The sequence below is a fragment of the Cydia strobilella genome, chromosome Z (genome assembly GCF_947568885.1).
Source record: "Cydia strobilella chromosome Z, ilCydStro3.1, whole genome shotgun sequence".
Classification (NCBI taxonomy): Eukaryota; Metazoa; Arthropoda; class Insecta; order Lepidoptera; family Tortricidae; genus Cydia; species Cydia strobilella.
In genome coordinates this window covers 849,110-862,149 of record NC_086068.1, presented here as the reverse complement: position 1 = coordinate 862,149, position 13,040 = coordinate 849,110, and the positions used below count along the sequence as shown (strand labels likewise).

At 37.9% G+C, this 13,040-nt stretch overlaps 1 protein-coding gene across 1 annotated transcript in view; it reads left to right on the top strand.

The window, feature by feature from the left end:
• Positions 1–13,040, top strand: part of LOC134754579 (transient receptor potential cation channel subfamily A member 1) — a 71,992-nt gene extending 58,952 nt beyond the window's left edge. Inside the window, exons 18-22 of the mRNA XM_063690896.1 lie at positions 1,726–1,914; positions 5,042–5,314; positions 5,878–6,037; positions 9,673–9,803; positions 11,442–13,040. Of these exons, the coding sequence (XP_063546966.1) occupies positions 1,726–1,914; positions 5,042–5,314; positions 5,878–6,037; positions 9,673–9,803; positions 11,442–11,576 (888 nt within the window). The 3' untranslated portion in view covers positions 11,577–13,040. The remainder of the gene's footprint in view (positions 1–1,725; positions 1,915–5,041; positions 5,315–5,877; positions 6,038–9,672; positions 9,804–11,441) is intronic.

Genomic DNA, 13,040 nt, shown 5'->3' with positions numbered 1-13,040 from the left:
GGGTGCAAAGTTGTATTTTACCCGCGAGTGTCGAATTGAAACACAAGCAAGCGAAAGGATTCTATAGTTGAACCACGAGCGAAGCGAGTTGTTCTAAAATAGAATCCTGAGCGTGGCGAGTGTTTCAACACACGAGAAGTAAAATACATTTGCACCCGTGTGTAACACAAAACTTTTCACCTCACTATAGCGAGGAAAGTGCAACATCCACAGGCGTTAGATCATCTTCATCACTGGAATCACTAATTTTTTTACGATATTATAACAAAAAACTCTGGAAGTTGTTTTTTTTACACGAGAAGTTTTTAAGTAAAAAATTTGTTGACAATGTTGACATTTCTGACGTATGAAATGTCAACGATGCGTTTTGAAATTGCATCGACTCAACTTGTGCGTTCAGAATTATATTTAACATCATTATAAAAAACAAACGTTTCTTATGGAATTTTAAGGTTTATGACTTAAAATCATTAAATAAAGCTAAATTTGGTAATTTTTATTAGATTCTCAAACCATTTATTTAATGATAACTAATATCGAACGAACCATTATCATGAGCGTTTTACGTTTTGTTATCTGTCAAGCTACTTAAACACGCTCCATCCAAGGTCAAATTACTTTCCCCACTAGTGGATAAAACGCGTTTTTCCCCGCTTGTTTTGAAGGATAAAAGACAACTTTCCGAGCTAGTGAGGGGAAAAAGCTTTTTCTATAGTTCCCGCTAAGCCTGCGTGCAATACCACATTTACTGAGCGAGTGTGATGAAAAAAATGTTTTGACACTTTGTGACCGAAAAGTGTACAGACGGCGACCGCACTTAGTTACTGAAACAATTCAGGTCGCATTGTGTACACACTGTTACCACACTAAGTAACCAAAACTGAACACAGTCGCAGCGTAGTAGTTGTTACGACACCGCAACGACATATCTGACATTTAGTTACTACTTTGGTGATTTCTGCGACCGGAATGGTTATATGGGTACCTATATGGCGCCTAATGTCGCGCCACGATATGGTCCGACCGGACCTTAATGTTACGTTCTTAAATTCTACTTAATGTTACGTTCTTATGTCGTCGTATTGTATCTCTTTTTTGTATTAGTTTGTGTAAACTGTGTAATTTATTTTCCGCCATATTTTGTGTTTCTTTCCTTTATATTGCTTTCTTTTTGTCTGTTACCTTCCGTGATTCTCACTTGATGGTCTCATCGGAAGATCAGCGCTGGAAGTCGCCAGCAGCATGCTGAGATGGGGCCATTTCGTGACACTTTATTTTCACTATATTCTTATAATGTATGTCTATTGTCACGCATATATTGTTTCTCTGCGTGATAGAATCAGAAATGATGATATCCGCAGTAGAACTAGGGTCATCGACATATCTCGCAGAATTGCAAACCTTAAGTGGCAGTGGGCGGGGCACATTGCTCGCAGAACTGACGGCCGGTGGGGCCGGAAGGTTCTTAAGTGGCGTCCGCGTACCGGAAGACGAACTGCCGGTAGGCCTTCAACGAGGTGGAGCGACGGCCTGGTGAAGGTCGCGGGAATTCGGTGGATGCGAGCGGCACAGGATCGGTCGGAGTGGCGAGCCTTGGGGGAGGCCTATGTCCAGCAGTGGACGTCTATCGGCTGACATGATGATGATGATGATGATGATGTCTATTGTCTGTGTGTTTACGAATAAAAACTATTCTATGCTATTATATTCTATATTAATTTCTAGTTCTCGGCCGCCTCGATCACCGTGTTCCTGTCCTGGTTCGAGCTGCTACTCCTGCTGCAGCGGTTCGACACGGTCGGAATCTACGTGGTCATGTTCCTGGAGATCCTGCAGACGCTGCTGAAAGTTCTCATGGTCTTCTCCATACTGTTCATCGCCTTTGGACTCGCCTTCTTTATCCTGCTGTCTAAAGTAAGATTTGTTTACCTATTTGAGAGTCATTCTCTGAGTCTGCGGTTGCGTCTTATTGCCACGACTCATACATCCATACTATTCATCCATACTAATATTATAAATGCGAAAGTCTGTCTGTCTGTCTTTCTGTCTGTGTGTTCCTTCTTCACGCTTAAACCGCTGAACCGATTTAGATAAAATTTGGTATAGAGATAGGATGAGTCCCTGAGAAGGACATAGGATAGTTTTTATCTCGAAAATCATCCCTTAAGAAAGTAAAAAGCGGGGTGGAATTGAGATAATTAACGAAGTGCCTGCTAATTTGTTTGCATAATATGCTCAAATTTAGATTGCTATGAGAATTTTTCCAGGCGCTATTCTTACTCTAGCTGCGGTTACTAAGTCCACGCAGACGAAGTCGCGGGCAAAGTAGTATTAAATATAATTAAAACGGGTTACTAACGTATTTTAAGTCGAAAAACGTTCGACATGTTTCACTCATTCTATTGTTTCATTGTTTGTTTCATTCATGTTTCTTTCATACATAAATTGTATGGGTCACGGAAATTAAGCCGTAGACATATTTTTTGAGAATGACCCTTGAAATTGGAGATAAATTTATTATTCTGAACAAGTCCAAGTTTTGAAATTGGATTGAACAATATTTATTGTTTGCATATTTTTAATTACACGTAAAAAATATCAAAATACCTACTGTATTAATTTAATTAAAATTTAATTTTATGGAAATTCTTTTTCTGGTATTATACTTATTTTTAATAAGTTTATTTTCGTCGGTAATTTGGATATGGTCACAATACTTAATATAATTCCAGTTTCTTGTCAGAAACAGTAATTCTCTTAGTAAAATGGTATTATGTTAATTATTTTGTGACGTTTATAATGACATGGGCACACTTTGTCACCGTAGTCAGTGCAGGTTAAGTTTAGACGTACATCATTACATAATATTATTCTTGTCCTTGGAAAGCCAGATCAGCAATGGTCGCATAACGGCTTTTCTCGTATCTAAGCTGTTTAAGCTTGGCTGTAGAAATGTTCAAATATGTTTAATTATACACAAAACAAACATTCGTATAAACAATACTTTATAAGTTATTGTACACATTACTGGACAAAGTGTGCTCTTTACGCCAAGGACTCGTACCTATACGCGATTTTGGCGTCAAATCTACAGACTCGCTTGTGTAATATTCCTTGCTTGCTTGCGATCATGACGTCATGATAAGCTTGAGCTAACAGTAAATAATATATTAGCTAGCCATACACGCACGGATTTGCCCGTCGGATCTGCCTGAAAGATGTGTCTGGCGGACACATCCGTCAATGTGTGGCGAGAAATAGACACAGATGGGCAGCGGACGGGCATCCGGCGGACAAATCTCTCCACACATTGACGGATGTGTCCGCCAGACATCGTTCAGGCAGATCCGACGGGCAAATCCGTGCGTGTATGGCTAGCTATTATGTTATATAAAATATTGTGATCATGAAATGCAACTGGCTAATCGATATTTCTCGATAGCAGCAATGGGGCAGTTGACAATTTGATTAATGGTATCAGTCGATCAGGTTTGTTTTGAGGATCAAATGTCTGTATGGGACTCATTGTCTTAACTTAAGGCCGTTCCATCGGTTTGCCGCTGTCTCTGTCACATTTCACAAGAAAGAACGGGAAAGATCATGCGCGCCAAGTGTCAATTTTGATCGAATTTTGTCGATTTTTATTTATTTTAAAAACGTTACCCTACAATATCGAAATTCGAAAGCTATGAAATTATTATTTAAGTTAAGATTTTTCTTTTTTTCTTCTTTTTTTGTTTATAGTATCACATAATAAATAACCGAGTAAAGTTGGAATAAAAGTTCGAGTTAGAGGTTACTTTGGTAATTAATTGTATCGAGTGAAGTGTCATAATTCGTGTATCAGAAGCTATGATATTAAAGATAATATAGTCAAGAACTACATATATTTTTTACACGTCTACGAATATCAACGCCTCTTAGAAAAACAGGATCATGTAAGGAGATTTTTCGCCTTCAGGCTCAGGGAACCGCCTTAAAGCAATACAAAAGTCACAAATGATGGTCAGTCTGGCTTCGCCACTTTACTGAGCAAATGCTCTAACACAGATGGCAACGCATCGTGACGTCACTGTGTCACTGCTTAGAAGCTGCTTCATGGCGTACTCAAAAAGCTTTTAACTACCTACAAACTATACAAATACCTAGATTTATGACACAACAAGCTTTTAGCAAATTACACAGAATAAGTAATAGTATTATCATACAGAACGGCCACGTACCGCCCCGCCCCGTCTCGAATGCCCTCGCCCCGCGACTCCAGATTGACGGCCGTTTGCCGGCCGCTTTTTAAGCAACTTACACTATGACGCATGACGCGTGTACAGACGTGCCGTTCATAGAAACGCAAGTGATTTTTGATGTATAGCGTTTCCGCCCTGTGTTAGTTTAGTACTCAGTCAAGTCACTACTACTACACCACACTCTTTACTTAGCTATAGTTTGTCAAAGGACTGTCTCATTTCAAACATAAAGAGAGAGAGACTCATACTATCTTTGTCTTACACTAGTACTAGCACCCAAAAGAAAAGGATGAGTATAGTATTTTTGGTTCTTATTTACTGCCAATTTGGTTTGACCAACTATACATTCTACTTAAGTGTTAACCTTTAATCAAAGATAGATATAACTCCGTAATAGATGGATACAGTCTAAGGAAAAAACGTGCCTCGAAAGTCACGAAAATTTGATTCTCGATCAGAGGGCGCCACTAGTTTTAGCCTACTCTCGTGACGCAAATCAGTGAAAGAACATGGGTCAAAATCATATAAAAATAATTAATGCAAATAAAAAAATCATTTATCCGTATTTAAATACATTTTAACGTATTTTTATAAATCTTCCTTTTTAGTTTTAAAATATGTCGATAGATGTCGGTGAATTTACAGCGGTTACAAAATTTACTATGACAGTGCCGCTCTATCTTATTATATCCTCTTTGCTTTAATGAAAATCCATCTATAATTTGTAAAAAATCCATTTTACATCTGCCAAGCGGACTGCATTGCGAATTTCAATTGTCACATGTAAATCTTTTCAGGGTCACCACTTGTCTTTTAACAGCATACCGATGTCTCTAATGAGGACATTTGCAATGATGCTAGGCGAGATAGACTTCGTTGGGACTTACGTGCAACCCTACTATGAATCAGACACGGATAGGGGCCTACCATTCCCTATGCCCACGTTTGCGATTCTGGGGACCTTTATGGTACTAATGCCGATTCTGCTGATGAATTTGCTGATCGGTTTGGCGGTTGGCGACATTGAGAGTGTTAGGAGGAACGCGCAGTTGAAGAGGTTGGCTATGCAGGTGAGTAGTTTTCACAGTTTTTGATCTAAATTTGTTTATCTTAGAGGATATCGTCGCTATACTTGACCTCGTATCTGCAACACTCATTTGATGACAAAAACACCCGTATTCCGAATGAAAGAAAAGCGACATTTCCATCAAATGATTGTTGCAGATATGAGGTTGAGTAAGTATAGCGACGATATAACCAAACGGAGTAGCCATTAGGCGTTCCCCTCTGTCGAAAATAGGCGGCTAATGGTCATACATAATGTATGGAATGACGTTTATATGACATGGCTATTTTTACTTTACGTATACATTTGACGTTCCCGCAAAAATCGGCAGACTTTTTTGTACAGATAAATTACAGACACGGCGTCTCCGTTTGGTTATATCCTTAAAACACATATCTTATACCCTCTATGATGCGTTCAAAACCGCAAATTACATTGAGCATAATTATGTTATTATTGCGTAATTTGATAAAATATGTTATTATTGCAATTTGCAATCGATTGATTCGTTAAAATTGCGTTTTTTGAAAAACAATTAATTACAATGGTCTTGGCTGTAATTTCCAGGTGGTGTTACATACGGAGCTGGAGCGGAAGCTGCCCACCATCCTCCTGGAGAAGGTGGACAAGAACGAGCTGATCGAGTACCCCAACAACAAGAACTGCAAGCTGGGCTTTCTGGACCTCATAATGAAGAAGTGGTTCTGCAATCCTTTCACTGATGATGGTTCGTATTTAATCATTGAAACTATAACAAGCTTTTTTTTAACCGACTAACGGCGCGAGTCGAATCGGGCCGCTCAACATTTCTCAGTTCGTCGGGATCAAGGGCCTGACACTCTTTGATAGAAATATAGTCTTATTGCGATTCCTATAAGAGGAAAGAGAAAATAGTGCCATGCTTTGTCCTTATCACGCGTAGGATCATACGTAGGAGGCGATGGCGAAATACCGAAGTTTGTAAGAGTGAAAGAGAAAAAATCCTATGCTGACCAAATTTTATATGAATATTCTTTCTCTTACCCTCAGAATAATGACTAAAGCATAGAAGTCGGGCAAAAATGCTTCGCAAATATGTATACCCGTACTTTACTTCCTTACGAATTAGATAATGTGCCGAAAAGAGATGCATATATGCTTGTTATTTCTCATCTACGTACGGTGTCATAAGTTTGATAATTTGCTAGGGATGTAACTGTGTCGACTTTTTATATCGATAAATTATGCATAAGTTTATGTGCCGTGTAAAATAATAATCACGAAATTGGCAAATTGATAATATTTAGTCTGGCTAATGAAAGTTGAACCTGAAAAAACGCGGCAATTTCAAGAAATCTGTAGCAGGCGGCTCGTTGAAATGAAATGCGTGGAATACAAGAATTGCATAACTTTTACACTTTTTATAATTTTCATATTCTAAAAATCATTAAAAAGTATAAAAATTATGCAATCCTTGGAATCAAAGAGCCGCCTGATATGAGGATTAATGCATGTACCTAATATAGCTTTTATCTCATTTGCAGTCTACCACTCAGAACCGTCTAACTATACCTCTCGTTTTTTTATCATTAGAAAGAAGGCGAGCGATCTTAACGTGTCGTCGTTTTATCGAGAAACACTTTGAAAATAAGTCACAACAAATATAATATACGATCATTTACATACTTTTGCTTTCATAAGTAAAATATTGTTATATTTATAAAAAAACTTGTCAATAAAAAGACACGTGGAAATGGTTTACCGTTTTTTCTAATGCTAAAAGACTAAGTATAGTTTCTATTCATGTACAGTCAGCTGCAGAGAAAAGGCATAGAAAAGACATACAAAGTTCTGTAAATTAGTATGGACGTGGGGTACCTTTTCTCTGCAGCTGACTGTACCAAATAGGATATAATAAAAAAAAACGTTCGTGTAATATTTTTTTTTAATTTAATAATAGGGAATATTACGCGAAACTCGGCGTAGGTGGCGCCACTATCACAATCTGAGGGTCTATCGCGAAACAAGAAAATCGAACTTTCGTTATCTAACATCTCTGTCACTCTTGCGTATTCGAGCGATAAAGAGGCAGCTAGATAACGAAATTTCGGATTCGAGTTTTCCGGTAGGTCCCCTGAAAACTTGTCAAAAACCTGTTAAAGGTACAGTATGAATAAGTTACTCTACGGTGCACTAAAAAAGCTAGTGCTGCACTCTGGTGGCAGAACATTGCAGTAATATCCCCTATTCCTCGTCCTTTGGAAATCTGAAATAAAAAGTTCAGTTTTGTGACCAACAATATTAATAAAAGGAACATTCATCAATGATCATTAATGTCTTTTTTATTAGGGTTCCGTACCCAAAGGGTAAAAACGGGACCCTATTACTAATACTTCGCTGTCCGTCTGTCTGTCACCAGGCTGTATCTCATGAACAGACAGTTGAAATTTTCACAGATGATGTATTTCTGTTGCCGCTATAACAACAAATACTAAAAAGTACGGAACCCTTGGTGCGCGCGTCCGACCCGCACTTGACCGGTTTTTAGTATTATACTATATTCTGGCAAACACAATCTGTCAGTAAGTAAGAACAAAGAAAACTATAGGTACAGTCGAAGGCAAAAATATCGATCCAGACAAATGGCTTAAAAATATGTGAACACGATTTTATTGTCTGAGCGTACACATATTTTTGAGTCTTTGGGAATGTATATATATTTATGCCCTTGACTGTACTCATCAATTGAAAATGAGACAGTCCTGGGCCAAACTATAAGAAAGCTGTAAATGTCGATAGGTTATTGATCTGAGGTCGATACATCACTATGCCAAAAATATAACCTTTCATACTTAGCAGAAAAGTTCGAAAATATATGCAAAAATCTATATAGACTTGAATGCAAGTAATAATTACATAAACAACATATCAATTTCTATGTTTAGGGTCAGGTCCTATAAATAAATTTCTTCAAAATTGAACAAAACTCACCGATTAAAGGTTATCGGTTCGTGCGTATTTTCTTTTCTTCCTGTATGCGATTTACAGCCCTCGATCACACAAGACATTATCACAAAGGGAACTTCAAACCATTACAAATAAAAACTCAGCACGTTTTCCAACAATCTTTCAGGAATAGCAAAAATATAATTAAAATAAACCAAGATGACCGCTGAAACATCCCGAAATATTTCAACTAAAATAATACGACTATGTCAAGTTGTTACAGTTGACACCTACCTGTGAAATAACGAACATATATTTTATTTGGCTGGATTATATTATAGAACCACATAGGACCATTTGACATTTCCCTCAGTTTATCTTATGACAATACTGAAAAAAACGAAAGAACTTGCGGATTGTTGTCTCACTCACTCATAGACAAAAAGTAATAACGTGTTGTGAATACGATATCTTTTACCAAGCTTTTATTTTTGCCCGGCTTCTTTGCTTTAGTCATTATTCTGAGCTCTTACCCCCGGTCGCTCGGTGGCGCGTCTATAACTATAGTTGGTCAAGCAAATCTTGTCAGTAGAAAAAGGCGCGAAATATCAAATTTTCTATGGCACGATATCCCTTCGCGCCTACATTTTTTAAATTTGCCGCCTTTTACTACTGACAAGATTTGCTTGACCAGCTATACTTGTATGTACTATGTCTATGGTCGGTATCTATGTTTTTTTTTGCTTTGATTTAATGTGTTATTTGTATACCCTGGTTTGATGGGTTCAATATGGTTTTACGTTTAAAAAATGCGAAGACAATTGAAATTTACTAAATGTATTTTTTAAATAATATAACAGACTTATAATAAATATTGACTAAGTCCCACGGTAAGCCCAAGGAGGCTTGGGTTACGGGTACTCAGACAACGATATATATAATATATAAATACTCAAATACATAGAAAACACCCATGACTCAGGATCAAATATCTGTGCTCACCACACAAATATATGCCCTTACCGGGATTCGAACCCGGGAACATTGGCTTCACAGGCAGGGTCACTACCCACTATATAGGGGATATTACTGCAATGTTCTGCCACCAGAGTGCAGCACTACCATTTTTAGTAAACCATAGAGTAACTTATACATACTGTACCTTTAACAGGTTTTTGACAAGTTTTCAGAGATAATAAAATATGACATTGATGCATCAAGCCGGTTTCTTTACAGAGGACCTACAGGGAAACGCGAATCCGAAATTTCGCTAGCTGCCTCTTTATCGCTCGAATATGCAAGTGACAGAGATGTAGGATAACGAAATTTCGCTTTTCTTATTTCGCGATAGACCCTCAGATTGTGGTAGTGGCGCCCCCTACGCAGAGTTTAGCGTAATACCCCCCCTAACTGTATACTGGGTTTTTAAAATTCCAGCCAGTCTCGATCTCGTGCTAGAGAGCAGTGAAGACTACATCAGCGCTGAACTTGACAAGCAGAAGAGAAGATTACGGGAGATGTCTCAACTTCTAGAACAACAGCACACGCTGATACGGCTTGTGGTACAGGTAAGACTAATCTTAAGACTTGCTTAACCAGGGGCGTAGCTAGAGGATATATGGCGCCCGGGGCAGTCACCAAATTTGCGCCCCCTGACGACTGACAAAAGTTTCCCTGCTGCTGCCTTTTGCCCATTTTGGCGCCCCCTTGGATGGCACCCGGGGCACTTGCCCCCTCTGCATTATATATCTGGCCTCGAATGTCCAGTCCCCATATGTCCAATCTCCGTATGTTTAATTCTCCAATGATTTGATATTGATTCTTCAAAACAATAAGTAGGATACTGCCTCCTGCAGTAAATGCATTCCCATTTGACATTGGATGATCTATCTGCTACTTTGTGACCTAAGTTAGATACATTAAACCATGGAGACTATATAACATTAAACTTTAAATTGACACTTAGGCTCCCTGTGCTGCCCTCTAAAACTCATGCACGCGCTGTATGTGTGATATTATTTATTGCCTTGAATTTTTGCCTTGAGATGTGTCAAAACTCGTTAAAAGCTAGCTAGATAGCTAGTTTATATCATACTAGCTTTTGCCCGCGACTTCGTCTGCGTGGAATCAGTAACAGCAGCTGTAAGTTTAGCGCCTGGATAAAGTGTAATAGCAAACATTCAATTTAAGCATAAGCTTAATTGGTTGACATCAATTATCAGGCAATTATTTAAATCTCTCAATTTCATCCCCCTTTTCACTCTCTTTAGGGATGAATTCCGACATAAAAACTATGCTGTCCTTTCCCGGGACTCAATAATATCTATATACCAAATGGGGCATTTTCTATAAAAAGGGACCTTATTGTCGATGGCGCTTACGCCGCACAGCGTCGCGCGGCATTGTATTTATATCGGAGCATCGTTTATAATGGCGTAAGCGCCATCGACAATAAGGTCCCTTTTTATAGGAAATACCACCAATTTCAACTAAATCGATTCAGCGGTTTAAGCGTGAAGAGGTAACACACAGACACAGACTGTGGCATTTATAATATTAGTATGGATTATAGCACTGCAAGTTGCACAAATATTCGAAAAATTAATTCTTAAAAAATGAGAAACATCATCGATTATTCCATGAAGACAGTCTCATCATTTTAGTACCGACGAGTATATAAGTAAGTATAGTTGGTCAAACCAACTTGTCAGTCAGTAAGAACCAGGAAAATTATACTCGTCCCTTTCTTTTGAGTGCTAGTACTAGTGTTAAGCGAGGTTTAGACTAGCAAGAACGTGTATGCAATTTACGTTACATTGCCGACTACTAAGGTAAAGTGCATTCAAAAGTTTGATCATATACCGCAATGTAACGAAAATTGCATGCAAGTTATTGCTAGTCTAAACCTCGCTTAAGACCAAAGATAGATATAACTCCGTAATAGATGGATCCAGTCTAAGGAAAAAACGTGCCTCGAAAATCCGAAAAATTTAATTCTCGATCAGATGGCGCCACTAGTTTTGGCCTACTCTCGTATAGAGGGCGTTGATTGTTTTGTTTGTTATTTATAATTTTAATGACAGTACCGCTCTAGTATAAGTTACTCTATATGCTTTAGACAAAGATAGTATGATTCTCTCTGTCTATGTTTGAAATAAGACAGTCCTTTGACAAACTATACATAATGTACCGATGTTTCTTTTCAGAAAATGGAAATAAAAACGGAAGCCGACGACGTAGACGAGGGCGTGTCCCCGGGCGACACCCGCGTGGTCCCGCGCTGGAGTTCCCCACGCATCCGCAAGAAACTGCGGACAGTTCCCTCTTTTAACAAAAACTAAACAATTTAAAACGCCATGTCACTGAGAGCGCTTAACACACAACGCCATCTATCGACGGGAGTTTGTATTAACGGAATAAATTCGAAATAACTCCTACATGGCGCTCAGGTACATGGAGTCGCTACTCCCCTTACACGTCTCTTGGACATTTGGGTGAAAGGACTAAACATTGGGCTGTTAAATAAAAAACCGGATCGATTATAATATTTATAATTACCCTGTAGGTACTTAATTAATTTAGTTTAATGTATATTTATTTGTGCCATTTTCAACCAAAAGGGTACTTATTGTCGCTTGTCAGTAAGGCGCTATTTCCATATAGCTTCAATTAGAAATCAAACTTATCAAACGACAATGTGGTACCTTTTGGATGAAAACGTCACATTTTATGAGAACCTTAGATTGCTTAATGTTTAGGAACTTATGTAAAACCAAAGATAGATATAACTCCGTAATAGATGGATACAGTCTAAGGAAAAAACGTGCCTCGAAAATCACGAAAATTTGATTTTCAATCAGAGGGCGCCACTAGTTTTGGCCTACACTCGTATAGAGGGCGTTGACGGTTTCGTTTGTTATTTATAATTTAAACGCATATCAGTGAAAGAACATGGGTCAAAATCATAAAAATAATTAATGCAAATAAAAAAAATCATTTATCCATATTTAAATACATTTTAACGTATTTTTATAAATATTTGTTTTTAGTTTTAAAGTGTGTCGACAGATGGCAGTGAATTTACTGGGGTTACAAAATTTACTATGACAGTACCGCTCTAGTATAAGTTACTCTATGGTAAAACTAAGACGATGTTAATCTAGAATACGATAATAGTTATTTGTTATACAAGGGTGCAAAGTTGTATTTTACCCGTGAGTGTGGAATTGATACACGAGCAAGCGAAAGGATTCTATAGTTGAACCACGAGCGAAGCGAGTGGTTCTAAAATAGAATCCTGAGCGTAGCGAGTGTTTCAACGCACGAGAAGTAAAATACATTTGCACCCGTGTGTAACACAAAACTTTTCCCCTCACTATAGCGAGGAAAGTGCAACATCCATAGGCGTTATATCATCTTTATCACTGGAATCACTAATTTTTTTACGATAATACGATATTATAACAGAAAACTCTGGAAGTTGTGCATTTTTACGTGTCGGAGCCGGTGAGAAAAATTTTGTTGACAATGTTGACATTTCTGACGATGCGTTTTGAAATTGCATCGACTCAACTTGTGCGTTCAAAATTACATTCAACATGATTTAAAAAAACAAATGTTTCTTATGGAATTTATGGTTTATGACTTAAAATCATTAAATAAATCCAATTTTGGTATTTTTTATTAAATTCTCAAACCATTTATTTAATGATAATTAATATCAAACGAACCATTATTATGAGCGTTTTACGTTTTGTTATCTGTCAAAAGCTACTTAAACACGGTCCATCCAAGGTCAAGTTACT